The sequence below is a fragment of the Oratosquilla oratoria genome, chromosome 32, assembly GCF_046742065.1.
Source record: "Oratosquilla oratoria isolate Oo_2021 chromosome 32, ASM4674206v1, whole genome shotgun sequence".
Taxonomy (NCBI): domain Eukaryota; kingdom Metazoa; phylum Arthropoda; class Malacostraca; order Stomatopoda; family Squillidae; genus Oratosquilla; species Oratosquilla oratoria.
The window spans coordinates 12,266,578-12,286,407 of record NC_134808.1 but is presented as its reverse complement, the minus strand read 5'-3'; the positions used below and the strand labels follow the sequence as shown (position 1 = coordinate 12,286,407).

At 43.6% G+C, this 19,830-nt stretch overlaps 1 protein-coding gene across 6 annotated transcripts in view; it reads right to left on the bottom strand.

Moving 5' to 3' along the window:
* ClC-c (chloride channel protein 3) overlaps positions 1-19,830 on the bottom strand; it is a 350,410-nt gene that overhangs the window by 94,388 nt on the left and 236,192 nt on the right. For all 6 annotated transcript variants that reach the window (XM_076213815.1, XM_076213817.1, XM_076213820.1 and 3 more), the window contains 3 exons: positions 18,663-18,845; positions 18,204-18,418; positions 10,237-10,345 (listed from right to left, as the gene is read on the bottom strand). In XM_076213815.1, coding sequence (XP_076069930.1) covers positions 10,237-10,345; positions 18,204-18,418; positions 18,663-18,845 — 507 coding nt within the window. The remainder of the gene's footprint in view (positions 1-10,236; positions 10,346-18,203; positions 18,419-18,662; positions 18,846-19,830) is intronic.

The window sequence follows — 19,830 nt, the reverse complement described above, 5'->3', positions numbered from 1 at the left end:
ATGCAACTCTGCAACTTCCTCTAAGCCATTGTTTCAAAACATCCAAGTAATAAAATTGAATACATTTCCACCTATCCCTCTATCTACCTAAATGTCTACCTCAATCTACCGGCCTCTTACACACAAAAAATTACTATATAAACTGGAAACAATAGGAGGCATATACATAAAACTACTGAACTGGATGGAAGACTTCCTACATGGAAGAAAAATGAGAGTGGTGCTCAGAGACAAATATTCAAAATAGGAAGAAATGAGTAGTGGCGTCCCACAGGGGTCAGTACTAGCTCCGATAATGTTTGCTATATATGTAAATGACATGGACGTAGGCATTGAAAGTTACATGAACTGCTTTGCAGATGACGCAAAATTATTGAAGAGAATAAACTCCGAAATAGACTCATTGCAATGTGATCTGAACAAAGTCTCAGAGTGGAGCAAGAGATGGGAGGTAGAATTCAACATAAAGTGCAGTATAATTGAATTTGGAAAAAGCAAGATGAGACTATCAGGGCAGTATAAAATTGATGGAAAAGCAGTAAAGAAAGTAAATTCTGAAAGGGACCTAGGAGTAATCATCACCAAAGAAATGTCACCAGATAAACATATAAATAAAATAGTCAGAGAAACATACAATTTATTGAGATCAATAAAGGTGGCCTTTAAATACCTGGATAAAGAAATGATCAAGAAAGTATTACAAACACTGATAAGGCCAAAACTGGAATATGCAGCACTGATATGGTCACCCAGTGCAAAAAAGATAAGAAAATTAGAAAGAATACAAAGAGCAATGACAAAGATGGCCCCAACACTTTCAAACCTGACATATGAACAAAGACTGGCTGAACTGGAATTGCCTACCCTGGAACAAAGAAGAGAATGAGGGGACCTACTAACCATGTATAGAATTATGAAAGGGAAAGAATGCCTTGATAGAGAGGACTTATTAAAGTGGGACAGAGGAAAAACAAGAGGACATGCAATGAAACTCAAAAAGGATAACTACAGAAGAGACCTGAAAAAACCAGCTTCCTACACAGAGTGATAGATATATGGGACAAATTGGATGAAGAAATAGTGTGTGCAAACACAATACAAGAATTAAGAACAAACTTGCGAGATACAAAAACGGGTCACCACGAGCATAGCTCCCCTTCCCGTATAATACATATACTAAGGCTTTTTCGCCCTTACAAGGGAGGTAGCCAAAAAGAAAAAGGCATCAAATCATTCCCACACATTCCATCCATAAATACACTCCACACCCCTCCATCCTCCCTCTTATCTTAGCACCTCCTGGATGACGGGTCATCCCTGCACCTTGTCCACTGCCCTGGGTCGGAGGCAGTGTCGCAAGACACAGCACATCCACAGCAAGGCCGCTTCACTAAATCAGCGACATCCACTCTCCGTACCCCCATGCAGAAAAGGAGAAGACGGGGAGAAATTCCTTCGGGCTGCGTCCAATTTTGCTCACACATACTACCTCAGCCCCCATCCCACCACCCATTCCAACTCATGCATCACATCATCATCCATATACAACCATTCTCCATTCACCTGTCTTCTGTCCTCTCCCATCCTTCCTCAATAGACATTCCCCTCTTCCCCAAAGCCCCCTTTACCCCATCCATCCATCTTATCCTAGGACAGCCCCTCATGTTTACTCTCTCCACATCTGCCTTCCATACCTCTTTTACTAGTCATTCTTCACTCATTCTTTCCATGTGTCCAAACCATCCTAATACTCTTTCATCAACCATATCTCCCAACTCCCTTACCACCCCTGTTCTCCTCCTCAACTCCTCATTTCTCACTCTATTTAGCCTAGTAACCCCCATCATACTTCTCAGACACCTCATCTCAAACACATTCAAACTCCTTCTCTCTTCTTCTCTTATGTTCCATGTTTCTGCCCCATACAGCACAGTGCTGTTGCCTCAATCACTCCTTCATACAGTCTCCTCTTAGCCTTCATTCCCAAATGTCTATTCCTCACCACACTATTTAATCCACCAAGGCATTTACTCGCTTCTCTCAATCTACATTCTACCTCCACCTCCACTCCACCCTTTCCTGCCACATTTGCTCCCAAGTATCTAAAACTATCCACTTCCTCCAGTCGCTCTCCCTTAATGCTCACTTCCAGACTACTGCCACTTTCACCCCTTGTACATCTCATCACCTTACTTTTACCCACATTTATCTTCAGCTTTCTTCTTTCACACACTCTCCCAAACTCTGCCACCAACTTCCTCAATCCCTCCTCTGATCCTGCCACAAACGCAGTGTCCTCCCCAAACAACAGCTGGCTCACCTCCCACTTTTCTCCATTTTCTTTAAACATCTCCAATCCCTGACCCACCATCCTTGCATTTACCTCTCGCACTACCCCCATCCATGTACAAGTTGAACAGCCAGGGTGACATAACACATCCCTGACGAAGTCCCACCTTTACCTTGAACCACTCACTCTCTCCATTTCTAATCCTGACACATGCTGTACTTCTCTCATAAAAACTCTTGACAGCTCTTAACAGCTTTCCTCCTATCCCGTATATCTGCAAAACCTCCCACAGTGCCTTCCTGTCTACCCTGTCATAAGACTTTTCCAGATCCATAAAAGCCCAAAAAACATCCTTAGCTTTTCCTATAACTTTCTCACATATCTGTCTTACCACAAAAATCTGATCTACACAACGCCTACCTGTCCTAAACCCACACTGTTCCTCACGAATTACTCCCTCTGCTCCTCTCCTAATCCTCTCAATCAAGACCCTCCCATAAGCCTTCCCAACTACACTCAACAAGCTGATCCCTCTGAAACTACTACACTCACACTTGTCCCCTTTTCCCTTGTAAAGTGAAACTATACAGGCTCCTCCAGTCCTCCAGCGCTCTGCCCTCTCTTAAACAAATATTAAATAACCTCACCAGCCAGTCCACCATCACTCTACCTTCTTTATTTAGACATTCTGCATGGCATCCATCCATAATAATCATAATAATAGCAGTAGTATTAACAGTGGTGGTGGTCATCATAGTAGTGGTGATAGAAGTAGTAACAGTAGTAGTAATAATAATACATATGCCAAGGCTTTTTCCCCCTTACAAGGGGGGTAGCCAAAAAGAAAAAGGCATCAAATCATTCCCACACATTCCATCCATAAATACACTCCACTCCCCTCCACCCTCCCTCTTATCTTAGCACCTCCTGGATGATGGGTCATCCCTGCACCCTGTCCACTGCCCTGGGTCAGAGGCAGTGTTGCAGGGCACAGAACATCCACAGCAAGGCCACTTCATTAAATTGGTGACCCCCCTCTCCGTCCCCCCATGTATAAAAGGAGAAGACGGGGAGATATCCCTTCGGGCTGCTTCAAATTTTGCTCACACATACTACCTCACCCCCCATTCCACCTTATGCATCACATCATCATCCATATACAACCATTCTCCATTCACCCCTGTCTTCTGTCCTCTCCCATCCTTCCTCAATAGACATTCCCCTCTTCCCCAAAGCCCCCTTCACCCCATCCATCCATCTCATCCTAGGTTGTCCCCTCATGTTCACTCCCTCCACATCTGCCTTCCATACCTCTTTTACTAGTCTTTCTTCATTCATTCTTTCCATGTGTCCAAACCATCCTAATATTCTTTCATCAACCCTATCTCCCAACTCCCTTTCCACCCCTGTTCTCCTCCTCACCTCCTCATTTCTCACTCTATCTAGCCTAGTAACTCCTATCATACTTCTCAGACACCTCATCTCAAACACATTCTAACTCCTTCTCTTTCTCTCTTATGTTCCATGATTCTGCTCCATACAGTGCTGTTGGCACAATCACTCATTCATACAGTCTCCTCTGAGCATCTATTACCAAATATCTATTCCTCATTACACTTTTTAATCCACCAAGGCATTTACTCACTTCTCTTAATCTACATTCTACCTCCACCCCTTGTAGATCTCATCACCTTACTTTTACCCACAATGATAATAATAGCAAGAGAGTTGATGATAGCAAATAGTGTTTCGGAAGAAAGTCAAGCATAAGTACACATGGGAGAGGGTGGTGGAGGGAAGGGTAGTAGAGAGAGCGTTGATGGATTATGTAAGTGTAAATAGGATTATGATAGGAAGAGTTAAGGATATACATGTGCTAAGGGGAGAGGGTGGGGGAATATCAGATCATTTTTTGGTGGAAGGTAAGTTGAGAGTGGAGGATAGATGGAGAAAGAGGAAAGGGACAAAAGGTAGGGAGGTACTTAGAGTGAACTCTTTGAATGAAAAGGAAAAGGAGAAGGAGTACGGAAAGAAGCTGAAGGAGGAGTGGGAGGGAGTAAAGGGTAGAGTAGAGCTGGGTGTGGAGGAGGAATGGGGATGGTTCAAGGAGGGAGTCATAAAGTGTGCAAAGATGGTGTGTGGAACAAGAAGGACAGGGGGAAATAGAAGAAAGGGTAGTGAATGGTGGGATGAGGAAACAAAGAATGTTGTAGAAGAAAAGAAGCGAGCTTTCACAGATTGGTTACAAAATAGGATGAGGGAGTCATATGAGAGGTACAAAGAAAAGAAAAGAGAAGTAAAGCAAAAGGTAAAGATGGCAAAGAGGAGAGCAGATGTGAAATGGGGTAAGAGTTTGACAGAAAATTTTGAAAGTAATAAAAAGATGTTTTGGAAAGAAATTAAGAGAGGAAGAGGAGGCGAATCAAGTAGAGAAGAAAAGGTAAAAGGTGCAGATGGAGAGATGATAATGGAAGAGAAGGCAGTAAGGGGAAGATGGGCAGAATATTTTAAAGAGTTGCTGAATGTGAAGGAGGATAGGGAAGGAAAGATAGCTGCAGTGGGAAGTGCGAAGAAATGAGAGTGATGAGTGAGGAGAATGGAGGAGAAATAAGGATGAGGTGAAGGCAGTTGTTAAGATGATGAAAGCAGGTAAGGCACCTGGTCTGGATGGATGCCATGCGGAATGTCTGAAAAAGGGAGGTACAGTGATGGTGGACTGGTTGGTGAGGTTATCTAATGTTTGCTGGAGAGAGGGTAGAGTGCCGGAGGACTGGAGAAGTGCCTGTATAGTTCCTCTTTACAAGGGAAAAGGGGACAAGTGTGAGTGTAGTAGTTTCAGAGGGATTAGCTTGTTAAGTGTAGTTGGGAAGGCTTATGGGAGGATCTTGATTGAGAGGATTAGGAGAGGAAGAGAGGGAGTAATTCGTGAGGAACAGTGTGGATTTAGGACAGGTAGAGGTTGTGTAGATCAGATCTTTGTGGTAAGACAGATATGTGAGAAAGCTATAGGAAAGGGGAAGGATGTTTTTTGGGCCTTTATGGATCTGGAAAAAGCTTATGATAGGGTAGACAGGAAGGCACTGTGGGAGGTTATACAGATATATGGGATAGGAGGAAAGCTTCTGGGAGCTGTCAAGAGTTTTTATGAGAGTAGTAAAGCTTGTGTCAGGATTGGAAATGGAGAGAGTGAGTGGTTCGAGGTAAAGGTGGGACTTCGTCAAGGATGCGTTATGTCGCCCTGGCTGTTCAACTTATACATGGATGGGGTGGTGCGAGAGGTAAATGCAAGGGTAGTGGGCAAGGGATTGGAGATGGTTAAAGAAAATGGAGAAAAGTGGGAGGTGAGCCAGCTGTAGTTTGCGGACGACACTGCACTTGTGGCAGGATCAGAGGAGGGATTGAGGAAGTTGGTGACAGAGTTTGGGAGAGTATGTGATAGAAGAAAGCTAAAGATAAATGTGGGTAAAAGTAAGGTGATGAGATGTACAAGCGGTGAAAGTGGCAGTAGACTGGAAGTGAGCATTAAGGGAGAGCGACTGGAGGAAGTGGATAGTTTTAGATAATTGGGTGCAAATGTGGCAGGAAAAGGTGGAGTGAAAGTGGAGGTAGAATGTAGATTGAGAGAAGCGAGTAAATGCCTTGGTGGATTAAAGAGTGTAATGAGGAATAGACATTTGGGAATGGATGCTAAGAGGAGACTGTATGAAGGAGTGATTGTGCCAACAGCACTGTATGGGGCAGAAACATGGAACATAAGAGAAGAAGAGAGAAGGAGTTTGAATGTGTTTGAGATGAGGTGTCTGAGAAGTATGATGGGGGTTACTAGGCTAGATAGAGTGAGAAATGAGAAGGTGAGGAGGAGAACAGGGGTGGAAAAGGAGCTGGGAGATAGGGTTGATGAAAGAATATTAGGATGGTTTGGACACATGGAAAGAATGAGTGAAGAAAGACTAATAAAAGAGGTATGGAAGGCAGATGTGGAGGGAGTGAACATGAGGGGACGTCCTAGGATGAGGTGGATGGATGGGGTGAAGGGGGCTTTGGGAAGAGGGGAATGTCTATTGAGGAAGGATGGGAGAGGACAGAAGACAGGGGTGAATGGAGAATGGTTGTATATGGATGATGTTGTGATTGCATGAGGTGGAATGGGCGGGGGGATGGGGGGGTGAGGTAGTATGTGTGAGCAAAATTTGACGCAGCCCGAAGGGATTTCTCCCTGTCCTCTCATTTTATGCAATGGGGGGATGGTGAGGGGGGTCGCCGATTTAATAAAGCGGCCTTGCTGTGGATGTGCTGTGTCTTGCGACACTGCTTCTGACCCAGGGCAGTGGACAAGGTGCAGGGATGACCTGTCATTCAGGAGGTGCTAAGATAAGAGGGAGGGTGGAGGGGTGTGGAGTGTATTCAGGGATGGAATGGGTGGAATGACTTTATGCCTTTTTCTTTTTGGCTACCCCCCTTGTAAGGGGAAAAAAAGCCTTGTTATATGTATGCATGTATGTATGATTAATAATAGTAATAATACATACATACATATACCAAGGCTTTTTCCCCCTTACAAGGGAGGTAGCCAAAAAGGGAAAGGCATAAAAACACTCCCACCCATTTCATCCCTAAATACACTCCACACCCCTCCCACCCTCCCTCTCATCTGAGCACCTCCTGGATGACGGGTCATCCCTGCACCCTGCCCACCGCCCTGGGTCAGAAGCAGTGTCGCAAGACACAGTACATCCACAGCAAGGCCGCTTCATTTAATCGGCGACCCCCCCTCACCGTCCCCCTCTGCATATAAGGCGAGGACGGGGAGAAATCCCTTTGGGCTGCGTCAAAATTTACTTACACATACTACCCCGGCCCCCACCCCCCACCCCCCCGCCTATTCCTCCTCATGCAGTCACAACATCATCCATATACAACCATTCTCCACTCACCTCTGTCTTCCGTCCTCTCCCTTCCTTCCTCAACAGACATTCCCCTCTTCCCCAAAGCCCCCTTCACCCCATCCATCCACCTCATCCTAGGACGTCCCCTCATGTTCACTCCCTCCACATCTGCCTTCCATACCTCTTTTACTAGTCTTTCTTCACTCATTCTTTCCATGTGTCCAAACCATCCTAATATTCTTTCATCAACCCTATCTCCCAGCTCCTTTTTCACCCCTGTTCTCCTCCTCACCTCCTCATTTCTCACTCTATCCAGCCTAGTAACCCCCACCATACTTCTCAGACACCTCATCTCAAACACATTCAAACTCCTTCTCTCTTCTTCTCTTATATTCCACGTTTCTGCCCCATACAGTGCTGTTGGCACAATCACTCCTTCATACAGTCTCCTCTTCGCATCCATTCCCAAATGTCTATTCCTCATTACACTCTTTAAACCACCAAGGCATTTACTCGCTTCTCTCAATCTACATTCTACCTCCACCTTCACTCCACCTTTTCCTGCTACACTTGCACCCAAGTATCTAAAACTATCCACTTCCTCCAGTCGCTCTCCCTTAATGTTCACTTCCAGTCTACTGCCACTTTCACCCCTTGTACATCTCATCACCTTACTTTTATCCACATTTATCTTTAGCTTTCTTCTATCACATACTCTCCCAAACTCTGCCACCAGCTTCCTCAATCCCTCCTCTGACCCTGCCACAAGCGCAGTGTCGTCCGCAAACAACAGCTGGCTCACCTCCCACTTTTCTCCATTTTCTTTAACCATCTCCAATCCCTGACCCACTACCCTAGCATTTACCTCTCGCAGCACCCCATCCATGTATAAGTTGAACAGCCAGGGCGACATAACGCATCCTTGACGAAGTCCCACCTTTACTTCAAACCACTCACTCTCTCCATTTCTAATCCTGACACATGCTCTACTACTCTCATAAAAACTCTTGACAGCTCCCAGAAGCTTTCCTCCTATCCCATAAATCTGCATAACCTCCCACAGTGCCTTTCTGTCTACCCTATCATAAGCCTTTTCCAGATCCATAAAAGCCCAAAAAACATCCTTCCCCTTTCCTATAGCTTTCTCACATATCTGTCTTACCACAAAGATCTGATCTACACAACCTCTACCTGTCCTAAATCCACACTGTTCTTCACCAATTACTCCTTCTGTTCCTCTCCTAATCCTCTCAATTAAGATCCTCCCATAAGCCTTCCCTACTACACTTAACAGGCTAATCCCTCTGAAACTACTACATTCACACTTGTCCCCTTTTCCCTTGTAAAGAGGAACTATACAGGCACTTCTCCAGTCCTCCGGTACTATACCCTCTCTCCAGCAAACATTAAATAACCTCACCAACCAGTCCACCATCACTGAACCTCCCTTTTTCAGACATTCTGCATGGCATCCATCCAGACCAGGTGCCTTACCTACTTTCATCATCTTAACAACTGCCTTCACCTCATCCTTCCCTATTTCTCCTCCATTCTCCTCACTCATCACTCTCATTTTCTTCGCATTTCCCACTGCAACTATCTTTCCTTCCCTATCCTCCTTCACATTTAGCAACTCCCTAAAATATTCTGCCCATCTTCTTCTTACTGCCATCTCTTCCATTATCATCTCTCCATCTGTACCTTTTACCTTTTCTTCCCTACTTGATTCGCCTCCTCTTCCTCTCTTAATTTCTTTCCAAAACATCTTTTTATTACTTTCAAAATTTTCTGTCATACTCCTACCCCATTTCACATCTGCTCTCCTCTTTGCCTCCTTTACCTTTTGCTTTACTTCTCTTTTCTTTTCTTTGTACGTCTCATACGACTCCCCCGTCCTCTTTTGTAACCAATCTGTGAATGCTCGCTTCTTCTCTTCTACAACCTTCTTCGTTTCCTCATCCCACCATTCACTACCCTTTCTTCTATTTCCCCCTGTCCTTCTTGTTCCACACACCATCCTTGCACACTTTAAGACTCCCTCCTTGAACCATCCCTTTATATGGGTGGTAGCCAGTCAAGGCATGCACCACCTCCTACCATTCAACCACTATTGTTACCCTCTCATCTTAGCTCCTCGTAAATGAAGAGTCATCCTTATCTCCTACCCACCACCCAAGTCTGAAGCTATACACCAAGACATAGTAAATCCACAGTAGGGCTACTTCACTTACATGGCCACGCTATCTCACCATCCCCTCATGCAAAAAATGGAGAAGACAGGGAGAAATCCCTTCAGGCTGCATCAAAATATTATTCATATACATTCCCCACTCACCCCTATCCCCTGTCTTCTCATTTCCCAGTTCAACAGACACGCCCCTCTTGCTCAGATCCCCTTTTCACCCCATTCATCCATCTCATCCTCAGTTGTTCCCTGAAGTTCACTCCATCCACCTCTGCTTTCCACATTCAAATATACTCAAAGAAGGGGTACAGGACAGTTTCAAGGGAACAGCATTAGAGAGGGATTACTGTAGTATGAAAGAACATCATTCCTCTAGTCGAGATTTTACTCTAACACGGACAAAATGATGTGTGGGTCTAGTCCCTAGGGGTGCCCCAAAATAATCCTTAACCACTTCACTACGGGACTTAAATCTTGCGGGCAGCAGCCAATGCCAGCCGTACGACGTGTCGTAATAATACTCGCATCATAAAATATAGTCACCGCTTATATCGATCGTTCTCTCTTTCACCCGCGAATTTTGAAAACCACAGAGAATGGGATTCAGGGCATATTTGGGAGAATGTAAAAACACAGGGGCGACTACAATAAATATAATCAAGACGCCGATATGGCAGCGTCGCGAATCCACTTGCTCCTCATGACGCCTACGTAGGCGGCACCGTATGGAAGGGGTTAATGTATTGGCTGCATGATACTGTACAATTAATAATGCACAATAACATGCAGTCAATACCCCAGTCCAGGAATAATAATAATGATAATAAAAATAATAATGACAATAACAATAATAATAATAAAATTAACAACTTCACCTTGAATATGAGTGCCAGTGCAAGAAGCCAAATGGCCTTTAAGACTCCAGGCCCTGCAGCTGCAATTTCAATAGCTGTGTTGACATTTGTGAAGTTCCTCTGATAATCACTGTAAAAGATATATTGATTATTAGTTACACTATTTCTAAAGTCATGATATCAATAATATCACTAATGTAAACTATGTAAAAAAAAAAAAAAAAAAAAAAAAATCTGTAAGGTAACCTTCATTCATACCAATAAAATACTCTATCCATATATTTTTTTAATTTTTGCTTTTTTCCAACTTCGTTATTTTAGAAAGGGAAGGGAAGGGGTGGCTATTCTAGTAAGTGAGGAGATAGGTAAAGGGGTAGTGGAGTGGAAGGAGGTTTCCTCAAGGATAATGTGGATGAAGGTGAAACTGGGAAAGGAGATGTGGGTCTTTGTAAGTGCATATGGGCCGGGCAGTGAGAAGAACATGGAAGAAAGGGAGGCCTTTTGGATAGATTTAAATGAGTGCATAGAGGGTTTAGGAAGAAATGTCAATGTAATAGTACTGGGAGACCTTAATGCTAGGGTGGGAAATGGTCCAATCGATGGAGTGGTTGGGAAGTGTGGAGTTCCAGGAAAGAATCGTAGTGGAGAGTTGATGGTGGAAATGTGTCTAGAAAGAGAGTTGATGATAGCAAATACAGTGTTTCGGAAGAAAGTCAAGCATAAGTACACATGGGAGAGGGTGGTGGAGGGAAGGGTGGTAGATAGAGCGCTAATGGATTATGTAGTGGTAAATAGGATTATGATAGGAAGAGTTAAGGATGTACATGTGCTAAGGGGAGAGGGTGGGGGAATATCAGATCATTTTTTGGTGGAAGGTAAGCTGAGAGTGGAGGATAGATGGAGAAGGAGGAAAGGGACAAAAGGTAGGGAGGTTCTTAGAGTGAACTCCTTGAATGAAAAGGAAAAGGAGAAGGAGTACGAAAAGAAGCTGAAGGAGGAGTGGGAGGGAGTAAAGGATAGAGCAGAGATGGGTGTGGAGGAGGAATGGGGATGGTTCAAGGAGGGAGTCTTAAAGTGTGCAAGGATGGTGTGTGGAACAAGAAGGACAGGGGGAAATAGAAGAAAGGGTAGTGAATGGTGGGATGAGGAAACAAAGAACGCTGTAGAAGAGAAGAAGCGAGCATTCACAGATTGGTTACAAAAGAGGACAGGGGAGTCATATGAGACGTACAAAGAAAAGAAAAGAGAAGTAAAGCAAAAGGTAAAGGAGGCAAAGAGGAGAGCAGATGTGAAATGGGGTAGGAGTATGACAGAAAATTTTGAAAGTAATAAAAAGATGTTTTGGAAAGAAATTAAGAGAGGAAGAGGAGGCGAATCAAGTAGGGAAGAAAAGGTAAAAGGTACAGATGGAGAGTTGATAATGGAAGAGATGGCAGTGAGGGGAAGATGGGCAGAATATTTTAGGGAGTTGCTGAATGTGAAGGAGGATAGAGAAGGAAAGATAGCTGCAGTGGGAAATGCGAAGAAAATGAGAGTGATGAGTGAGGAGAATGGAGGAGAAATAGGGAAGGATGAGGTGAAGGCAGCTGTAAAGATGATGAAAGCAGGTAAGGCACCTGGTCTGGATGGATGTCATGCAGAATGTCTGAAAAAGGGAGGTGCAGTGATGGTGGACTGGTTGGTGAGGTTATTTAATGTTTGCTGGAGAGAGGGTATAGTACCGGAGGACTGGAGAAGTGCCTGTATAGTTCCTCTTTACAAGGGAAAAGGGGACAAGTGTGAATGTAGTAATTTCAGAGGGATTAGCCTGTTGAGTGTAGTAGGGAAGGCTTATGGGAGGATCTTAATTGAGAGGATTAGGAGAGGAACAGAGGGAGTAATTGGTGAGGAACAGTGTGGATTTAGGACAGGTAGAGGTTGTGTAGATCAGATCTTTGTGGTAAGACAGATATGTGAGAAAGCTATAGGAAAGGGGAAGGATGTTTTTTGGGCTTTCATGGATCTGGAAAAGGCTTATGATAGGGTAGACAGAAAGGCACTGTGGGAGGTTATGCAGATTTATGGGATAGGAGGAAAGCTTTTGGGAGCTGTCAAGAGTTTTTATGAGAGTAGTAGAGCATGTGTTAGGATTAGAAATGGAGAGAGTGAGTGGTTTGAAGTAAAGGTGGGACTTCGTCAAGGATGCGTTATGTCGCCCTGGCTGTTCAACTTATACATGGATGGGGTGGTGCGAGAGGTGAATGCTAGGGTAGTGAGTCAGGGATTGGAGATGGTTAAAGAAAATGGAGAAAAGTGGGAGGTGAACCAGCTGTTGTTTGCGGACGACACTGCGCTTGTGGCAGGGTCAGAGGAGGGATTGAGGAAGCTGGTGGCAGAGTTTGGGAGAGTATGTGATAGAAGAAAGCTAAAGATAAATGTGGATAAAAGTAAGGTGATGAGATGTACAAGGGGTGAAAGTGGCAGTAGACTGGAAGTGAACATTAAGGGAGAGCAACTGGAGGAAGTGGATAGTTTTAGATACTTGGGTGCAAGTGTAGCAGGAAAAGGTGGAGTGAAGGTGGAGGTAGAATGTAGATTGAGAGAAGCGAGTAAATGCCTTGGTGGTTTAAAGAGTGTAATGAGGAATAGACATTTGGGAATGGATGCGAAGAGGAGACTGTATGAAGGAGTGATTGTGACAACAGCACTGTATGGGGCAGAAACGTGGAACATAAGAGAAGAAGAGAGAAGGAGTTTGAATGTGTTTGAGATGAGGTGTCTGAGAAGTATGGTGGGGGTTACTAGGCTAGATAGAGTGAGAAATGAGGAGGTGAGGAGGAGAACAGGGGTGAAAAAGGATTTGGGAGATAGGGTTGATGAAAGAATATTAGGATGGTTTGGACACATGGAAAGAATGAGTGAAGAAAGACTAGTAAAAGAGGTATGGAAGGCAGATGTGGAGGGAGTGAACATGAGGGGACGTCCTAGGATGAGGTGGATGGATGGGGTGAAGGGGGCTTTGGGGAAGAGGGGAATATCTGTTGAGGAAGGAAGGGAGAGGACGGAAGACAGAGGTGAGTGGAGAAGGGTTGTATATGGATGATGTTGTGACTGCATGAGGAGGAATGGGCGGGGAAGTGGGGGGTGGGGTAGTATGTGTGAGTAAATTTTGACGCAGCCCAAAGGGATTTCTCCCCGTCCTCGCCTTATATGCAAAGGGGGACGGAGAGGGGGGGTCGCCGATTAAATGAAGCGGCCTCGCTGTGGATGTACTGTGTCTTGCGACACTGCTTCTGACCCAGGGCGGTGGGCAGGGTGCAGGGATGACCCGTCATCCAGGAGGTGCTCAGATGAGAGGAAGGGTGGGAGGGGTGTGGAGTGTATTTAGGGATGAAATGGGTGGGAGTGTTTTTATGCCTTTCCCTTTTTGGCTACCTCCCTTGTAAGGGGGAAAAAGCCTTGGTATATGTATGTATGTACTTCTTCCACTATAATTTGAGATCTTAGTTTAAATTTTAGCAGTCTATTTTTTTCTTTCGAGTACAGTCCCATTCTGTGTACCTCTATTTCTTTGTCCATTTCTTGCCCCTTCTCTTGTATCTCTTTTAGAATTTCTTTTGCAATTTCTTTCTCCTTTTTTTCTCTTAGGTGCCTAGCTACATTATGTTTTTCTTTAATACCATAAACCTTACTAATATTCACTTTTTTTATACACCGTCTCTGACCCAATTCTCTCTCTAATTAATTACTTTAATAATTGTTTCTTTAGCATTCTCTTCCACTTATTGCTGTACTATGGAACATAAGAGAGGAAGAGAGAAGGAGTTTGAATGTGTTTGAGATGAGGTGTCTGAGAAGTATGATGGGGGTTACTGGGCTAGATAGAGTGAGAAATGAGGAGGTGAGGAAAAGAACAGGGGTGGAAAGGGAGTTGGGAGATAGGGTTGATGAAAGAGTATTAGGATGGTTTGGACACATGGAAAGAATGAGTGAAGAAAGACTGGTAAAAGAGGTATGGAAGGCAGATGTGGAGGGAGTGAACATGAGGGGACATCCTAGGATGAGATGGATGGATGGGGTGAGAGGGGCTTTGAGGAAGAGGGGAATATCTGTTGAGGAAGGACGGAAGAGGACAGAAGACAGGGGTGAATGGAGAATGGTTGTATATGGATGATGTCGGGATGCATGAGGTGGAATGGGTGGGGGGATGGAGGGTGAGGTAGTATGTGTGAGTAAAATTTGACGCAGCCCGAAGGGATTTCTCCCTGTCTTCTCCTTTTATGCATGGAGGGACGGAGAGGGGGGGATCGCTGATTTAATGAGGCCGCCTTGCTGTGGATGTGCTGTGTCTTGCGACACTGCTTCTGACCCAGGGCAGTGGACAAGGTGCAGGGATGACCTGTCATCCAGGAGGTGCTAAGATAAGAGGGAGGGTGGAGGGGTGTGAAGTGTATTCAGGGATGGAATGTGTGGGAATGATTTTATGCCTTTTCCTTTTTGGCTACCTCCCTTGTAAGGGGGAAAAAGCCTTGGTATATGTATGTATGTATGTATTTCTTTAAAAGTTATTCATTTTCTTTTTCCATTTTCCATTGATTTTTCATTTCTTGGAGATCTGTCTCTTTTATTGTTTCTCCCACTTTCTTGGTCACCGATTGTATTTGTTCTTTTACTTCTTTTTTCAAAGCCTCATTTTTATTTGTATCTTCATTTTTCATTCTTTCATTCTCACTTTTGACTATGATTAATTCCTTTTTTTAGATCAAGCTCTCTGTTGGTTTCAGCATTTTGAAGTTTTAATTGATTCATTTCTTTATACACTGCCTTCTATTCAGCTTTCAGATCTATAATTTTATTTATTCATTGTGTAATCTCCTGATTTCTTAGGGTATTTCTATACCTTGATTCTCTCTCCCATTCTAAACCTTTCCCTAGTATTCCACTTTCTTTTGCAAACCCAGGAGTGGTTGTGCTGACAGCACTGTATGGGACAGAAACATGGAACATTAGAGAGGAGTTTGAATGTATTTGAGATGAGGTGCCTGAGAATGATAGGGGTTACTAGGCTGGATAGAGTGAGAAATGAAGAGGTGACGAGGAGAACGGGGATGGAAAGGGAGTTAGGAGATAGGGTTGATGAAAGAGTATTGGGATGGTTTGGACACATGGAAAGAACGAGTGAAGAAAGATTAGTAAAAGAGGTGTGGAAGGCAGAGGTAGATGAAGTGAACATGAGGGGTCAACCTAGAATGAGATAGATACATACATACATACATATACCAAGGCTTTTTCCCCCTTACAAGGGGCATAAAATCATTCCCACACATTCCATCCCTGAATACACTCCACACCCCTCCAACCTCCCTCTTATCTTAGCACCTCCTGAATGATGGGTCATCCCTGCACCTTGTCCACTGCCCTGGGTCAGAAGCAGTGTCGCAAGACACAGCACATCCACAGCAAGGCCGCTTCATTAAATCGGTGATCCCCCCTCTCCGTCCCCCCCATTGCATAAAATGAGAGGACGGTGAGAAATCCCTTCGGGCTGCGTCAAATTCTGCTCACACATACTACCTCACCCCTCATCCACCCGCCCATTCCACCTCATGCTATCACAACATCATCCATATACAACCATTCTCCATTCACCCCTGTCTTCTGTCCTCTCCCGTCCTTCCTCAACAGACATTCCCCTCTTCCCCAAAGCCCCCTTCACCCCATCCATCCACCTCATCCTAGGACGCCCCCTCATGAGAATGAGATAGATGGATGGGGTAAAAGGGGCATTGGGAGAGGAGGAAATGTATGTTGAGGAAGGATGGGAAAAGAAAGAAGATAGGGGTGAATGGAGAATGGTTGTGTATGGGTGATGCTGTGATGCATTAAAGGGAGTAAGTGGGGGATGCAGGATGATGGAGTATGTGTGAAAAATAAATTGATGCAGCCCAAAGGGATTTCTCCCCATCTTCACCATTTCTGCACATGGGGACATAGAGGTGGGGGGTTGCCAATTTAATGAAGCAGCCTTGCTGTGAATGTACTGTGTCTTGCAACACTGCTTCTGACCCAGGGGACTGGGCGAGGTGCAGGGATGACCTGTTATCCAGGAAGAGCCACAATAAGAGGGAGTGGAGTGGATGGGAGTGGAGTATATGGGGATGGAATGCGTGGGAGTGGATTTTATGCCTTCATTTTTTGGCAATCTCCTTTGTACAGGGGAAAAAGCCTTTGGTATATGTATGTACTCCAAACTTCCCAAGCACTCCATCTATTGTTTCATTCTCTATGCATTGAGATCTATAAGCACTAATTCATTTACTTTCCACCCAAAACTCTTTAAGCTCTCCTTCAAACCTACCCAAAAAGCCTCCCTTTCCTCTACAGTCTTCTCACTACAAGGCCCATATGCACTTACAAAGACCCCATAACTCCTATCCCAGTTTCACCTTCATCCACATTAACCTTGAAGATACTTCCTTCCATTCCACCACACATTTTCCTATCTCATCACTTACCAGCAGAGCTACCTTTTCCCTCCCTTGCCCCTTCTTCACTCAACACCCTCCCCACCATATTCACAAACTCCAAATCACCCATCCCTTTCAATTTGGTTTCACTTAATGTCAACACATCCATCTTCTATCTCTTTTTCATGAAAGTAGCAGTTGCCGACAAGACTGACGAGTTAAACATCATATGAGGACGGAGCCTAAGGCTCCGTCCTCATACGGTGTTTAACTTGTCAATCTTCCATCTCACAAATTACTGCCTATCTCTTCCCTTTTACTCACATCTGTACCACACCTATACACATTTAATGACCCAAATCTTTGGATTCTGGTTGGAAATCTTTCTCTGGACCCTCTTATACCTTGACTTCTTGTAGGATAATTTTGCAGAGTAGGACACTTTGTGCCATAACTCCATCCCACTTAGCTGCCTTTTATGATCCACATAGGAAACATGATGGCAGAATTCTTACCTCCTACCATAGGGGACAGAAGAAGAAGAAGAAAAAAAAAAAAAAGTGATAAAGTACAGTTTAAGGAGGTAACTGCATAATGGAGGGACAGTCGCAGTACAAAAGTAGCATAATTTTTCTAGGATTAGAGATTTTACTCTAGCATAGATAGAAATGATATGTGGCTTTAGTATATAGGGGCACCCCAAAACAATCCCTAAAGCATTGACTGCATGCTACTGTGCAATTAATACTGCACAGTAGCATGCAGTCAATACCCTAGTACTTAGCAATATTCCCAATAATGGTCTTAATATCTTTTAATATTCAGCTAAGGGTTTACACTGGCCATGATCCCATTTTGATTCACCTTGAATTCAATTAAATGGTCTTGTGTTACCAATAACAACAGTGATCACTGCTTCAAGTTTCCCTGACTGGAAACCTATCGCCCCACAGAAGTCAGTGGTGGTATTTGGGCTCTCCCATAGATCCATCCACAAGATTCAGTGGACTGCTGTGTGTATTGTATTACTGTAGGTCTGTCTGTCAGTGGCCAGTAGGAAGAGGAGAAAGGCTGCAGTTGCCAATTGTCAGTTCTCTCTATGTGGAGGAAATATAGTTGAAGTTGACCAAAATCTCAAGCCTGGAGTAAATTTGTGAGGCAAAACATCTAATAAGCAAGAGAGTAACAGAAGTCTAGTAAGAAAATGAAAAAATAAATTTTAAATTTGTTCAAAGACAGTGCTAGTCCCTTGAAAATGAGTAATGGGAAGATGATTCTAATATTCATCTTGCCCAATTGCTACATGCAGGCTCCCATCATTGGTCTAGCTCAGAACAAAATCTGCAAATGTTATCACTGGGTCTCCCCCTCCCCCCCAACTCTGGGTAAAAATTTCATTGGGGTTATATTTTCAAGCCATAACCCTCAAGCATGCAAAAATGACTGGCATAAAACTAAGAAGGAATGAATAAGACAGAAGGTAATATCACCATGTTGAAGTAGAAAAAGACCTAAACTAACACCGAAGTCTGATTACTTTACCAAAGATCATCATTGTTTGATGCTCCACACTGTGAGAAGAGCAGATAGATGAGGTTGGAAGTGTTGAGGCGAGTATATGGATTGGGGTAAGCAATAAATGCTGTCACCAATGTTACAATGAGCACCTCCAGCCTTGGATATTGGCCTAGCATGGATGTCTTCCGGTAACGGCACCATTTAATGTTGAATTTAATGAAGAGTGAGCCAATTATGCCCTGAAGGAAGAGAACAATAAACTAATAAAAACTGCTCAACCTGAAACAGGGTCTGAACCCATGGAAGAAGAGGGGAGAAAAAAAAAAAAAAAAAAAAAAAAAAATTATATATATATATATATGATAATAATTAAACAAAGACATCCAGAAATATCTTTTTTGGGATAAAATCACCAATACAGTTCTGGTATATTACATAATATGGTATACAGAAGAAAACCAATGGAACAAGAAATTTTCTTACCCCAATAACTCCAAGGAGAATGAAGGGAATAAGTTCAATAAAGATCCATGGTTTGTTGTATTCAACATAGAATAGAACAGAGTGCTCATTACCAAAAGGGTTGATGGATCGTAGCACAAAAGCAGCCACCAATGCAGCAAAAAATGAGCGCCACAGGGTTTTTAGTGGGAAGTAGTAGGATGCCTGTAACAAAAGCATAAATGAGTACTTTAACAATCAAACCAAGTGCAGATGACATATGTATTTATATGACTATTTTACTAGACAGATGGTTGGTGGTTCATTTTGCAAATGATTTATAACCACACCTTGTTGAACATTGCTCTATTATAGCTTAATGTGAATCTACTGTACTGAGGTACCGAACATGAACTACAGCCACAGATAATTTGTCTATGTAATAGTAAAAATTTCACTCATAATGGAATAATTAGTCACTCTTTACTATTGCTGTTCCTCCTTTCAGCTGCCTCCTTGAACCTATCCTTTACCACTTCTATGCCTACACTTCCATTTCCAATCCCCCTGTGGTGAGGGATTAGAATGCTACCATCATGTTCCCATATGTGTCTAGAAGGTGACTAAATGAGATGGTGTGAGAAGAATAGGAATACCCTTCTTTGAATTTTTCTCTTGTGAATAGTCAAGCTACATGAGGGTCTGGGTGAACATCTCCAACCCTAGTAACCAGTTCAATGAATGTGTGTGGATGTGATATGGATAAGAGCAAATGGGAAGAAACTGGTAGAATGTTTGAGAGAAGAAAGATGGATATGTTAGTCAGTCGTTCCATTGCTCCCTGGTTCCTCTTGCAGGAGACCCACAGCCCCCAAGTACTTGGCAACAGCCTCTGGGTGGGTGCATAAATCACTCAGGGAAGTTATGTTATTTTGTTGTCTTGAGATTGTTAGTCTGGGACACTATGGTGTGAGCTGCTCTGAGTCTTCTCTGTGGTGGTTGCATCTAAGGCACTTTGAATCTGTGGTCAGGCCTATTTTATGCTGGCACTGTTTCAATGCTGGACTATATCCTGAACACAAGTGTGCTTGTTTGGTTATATATTTTTTTCTCCCCTTGTCATTTCATGTGGTGTTCAATGAGAAGGTTCTTTGTTTCTGTGTGCAGGTATCCAACTGGGGTGGTTTTAGTGCATCCTATATTTACTCTC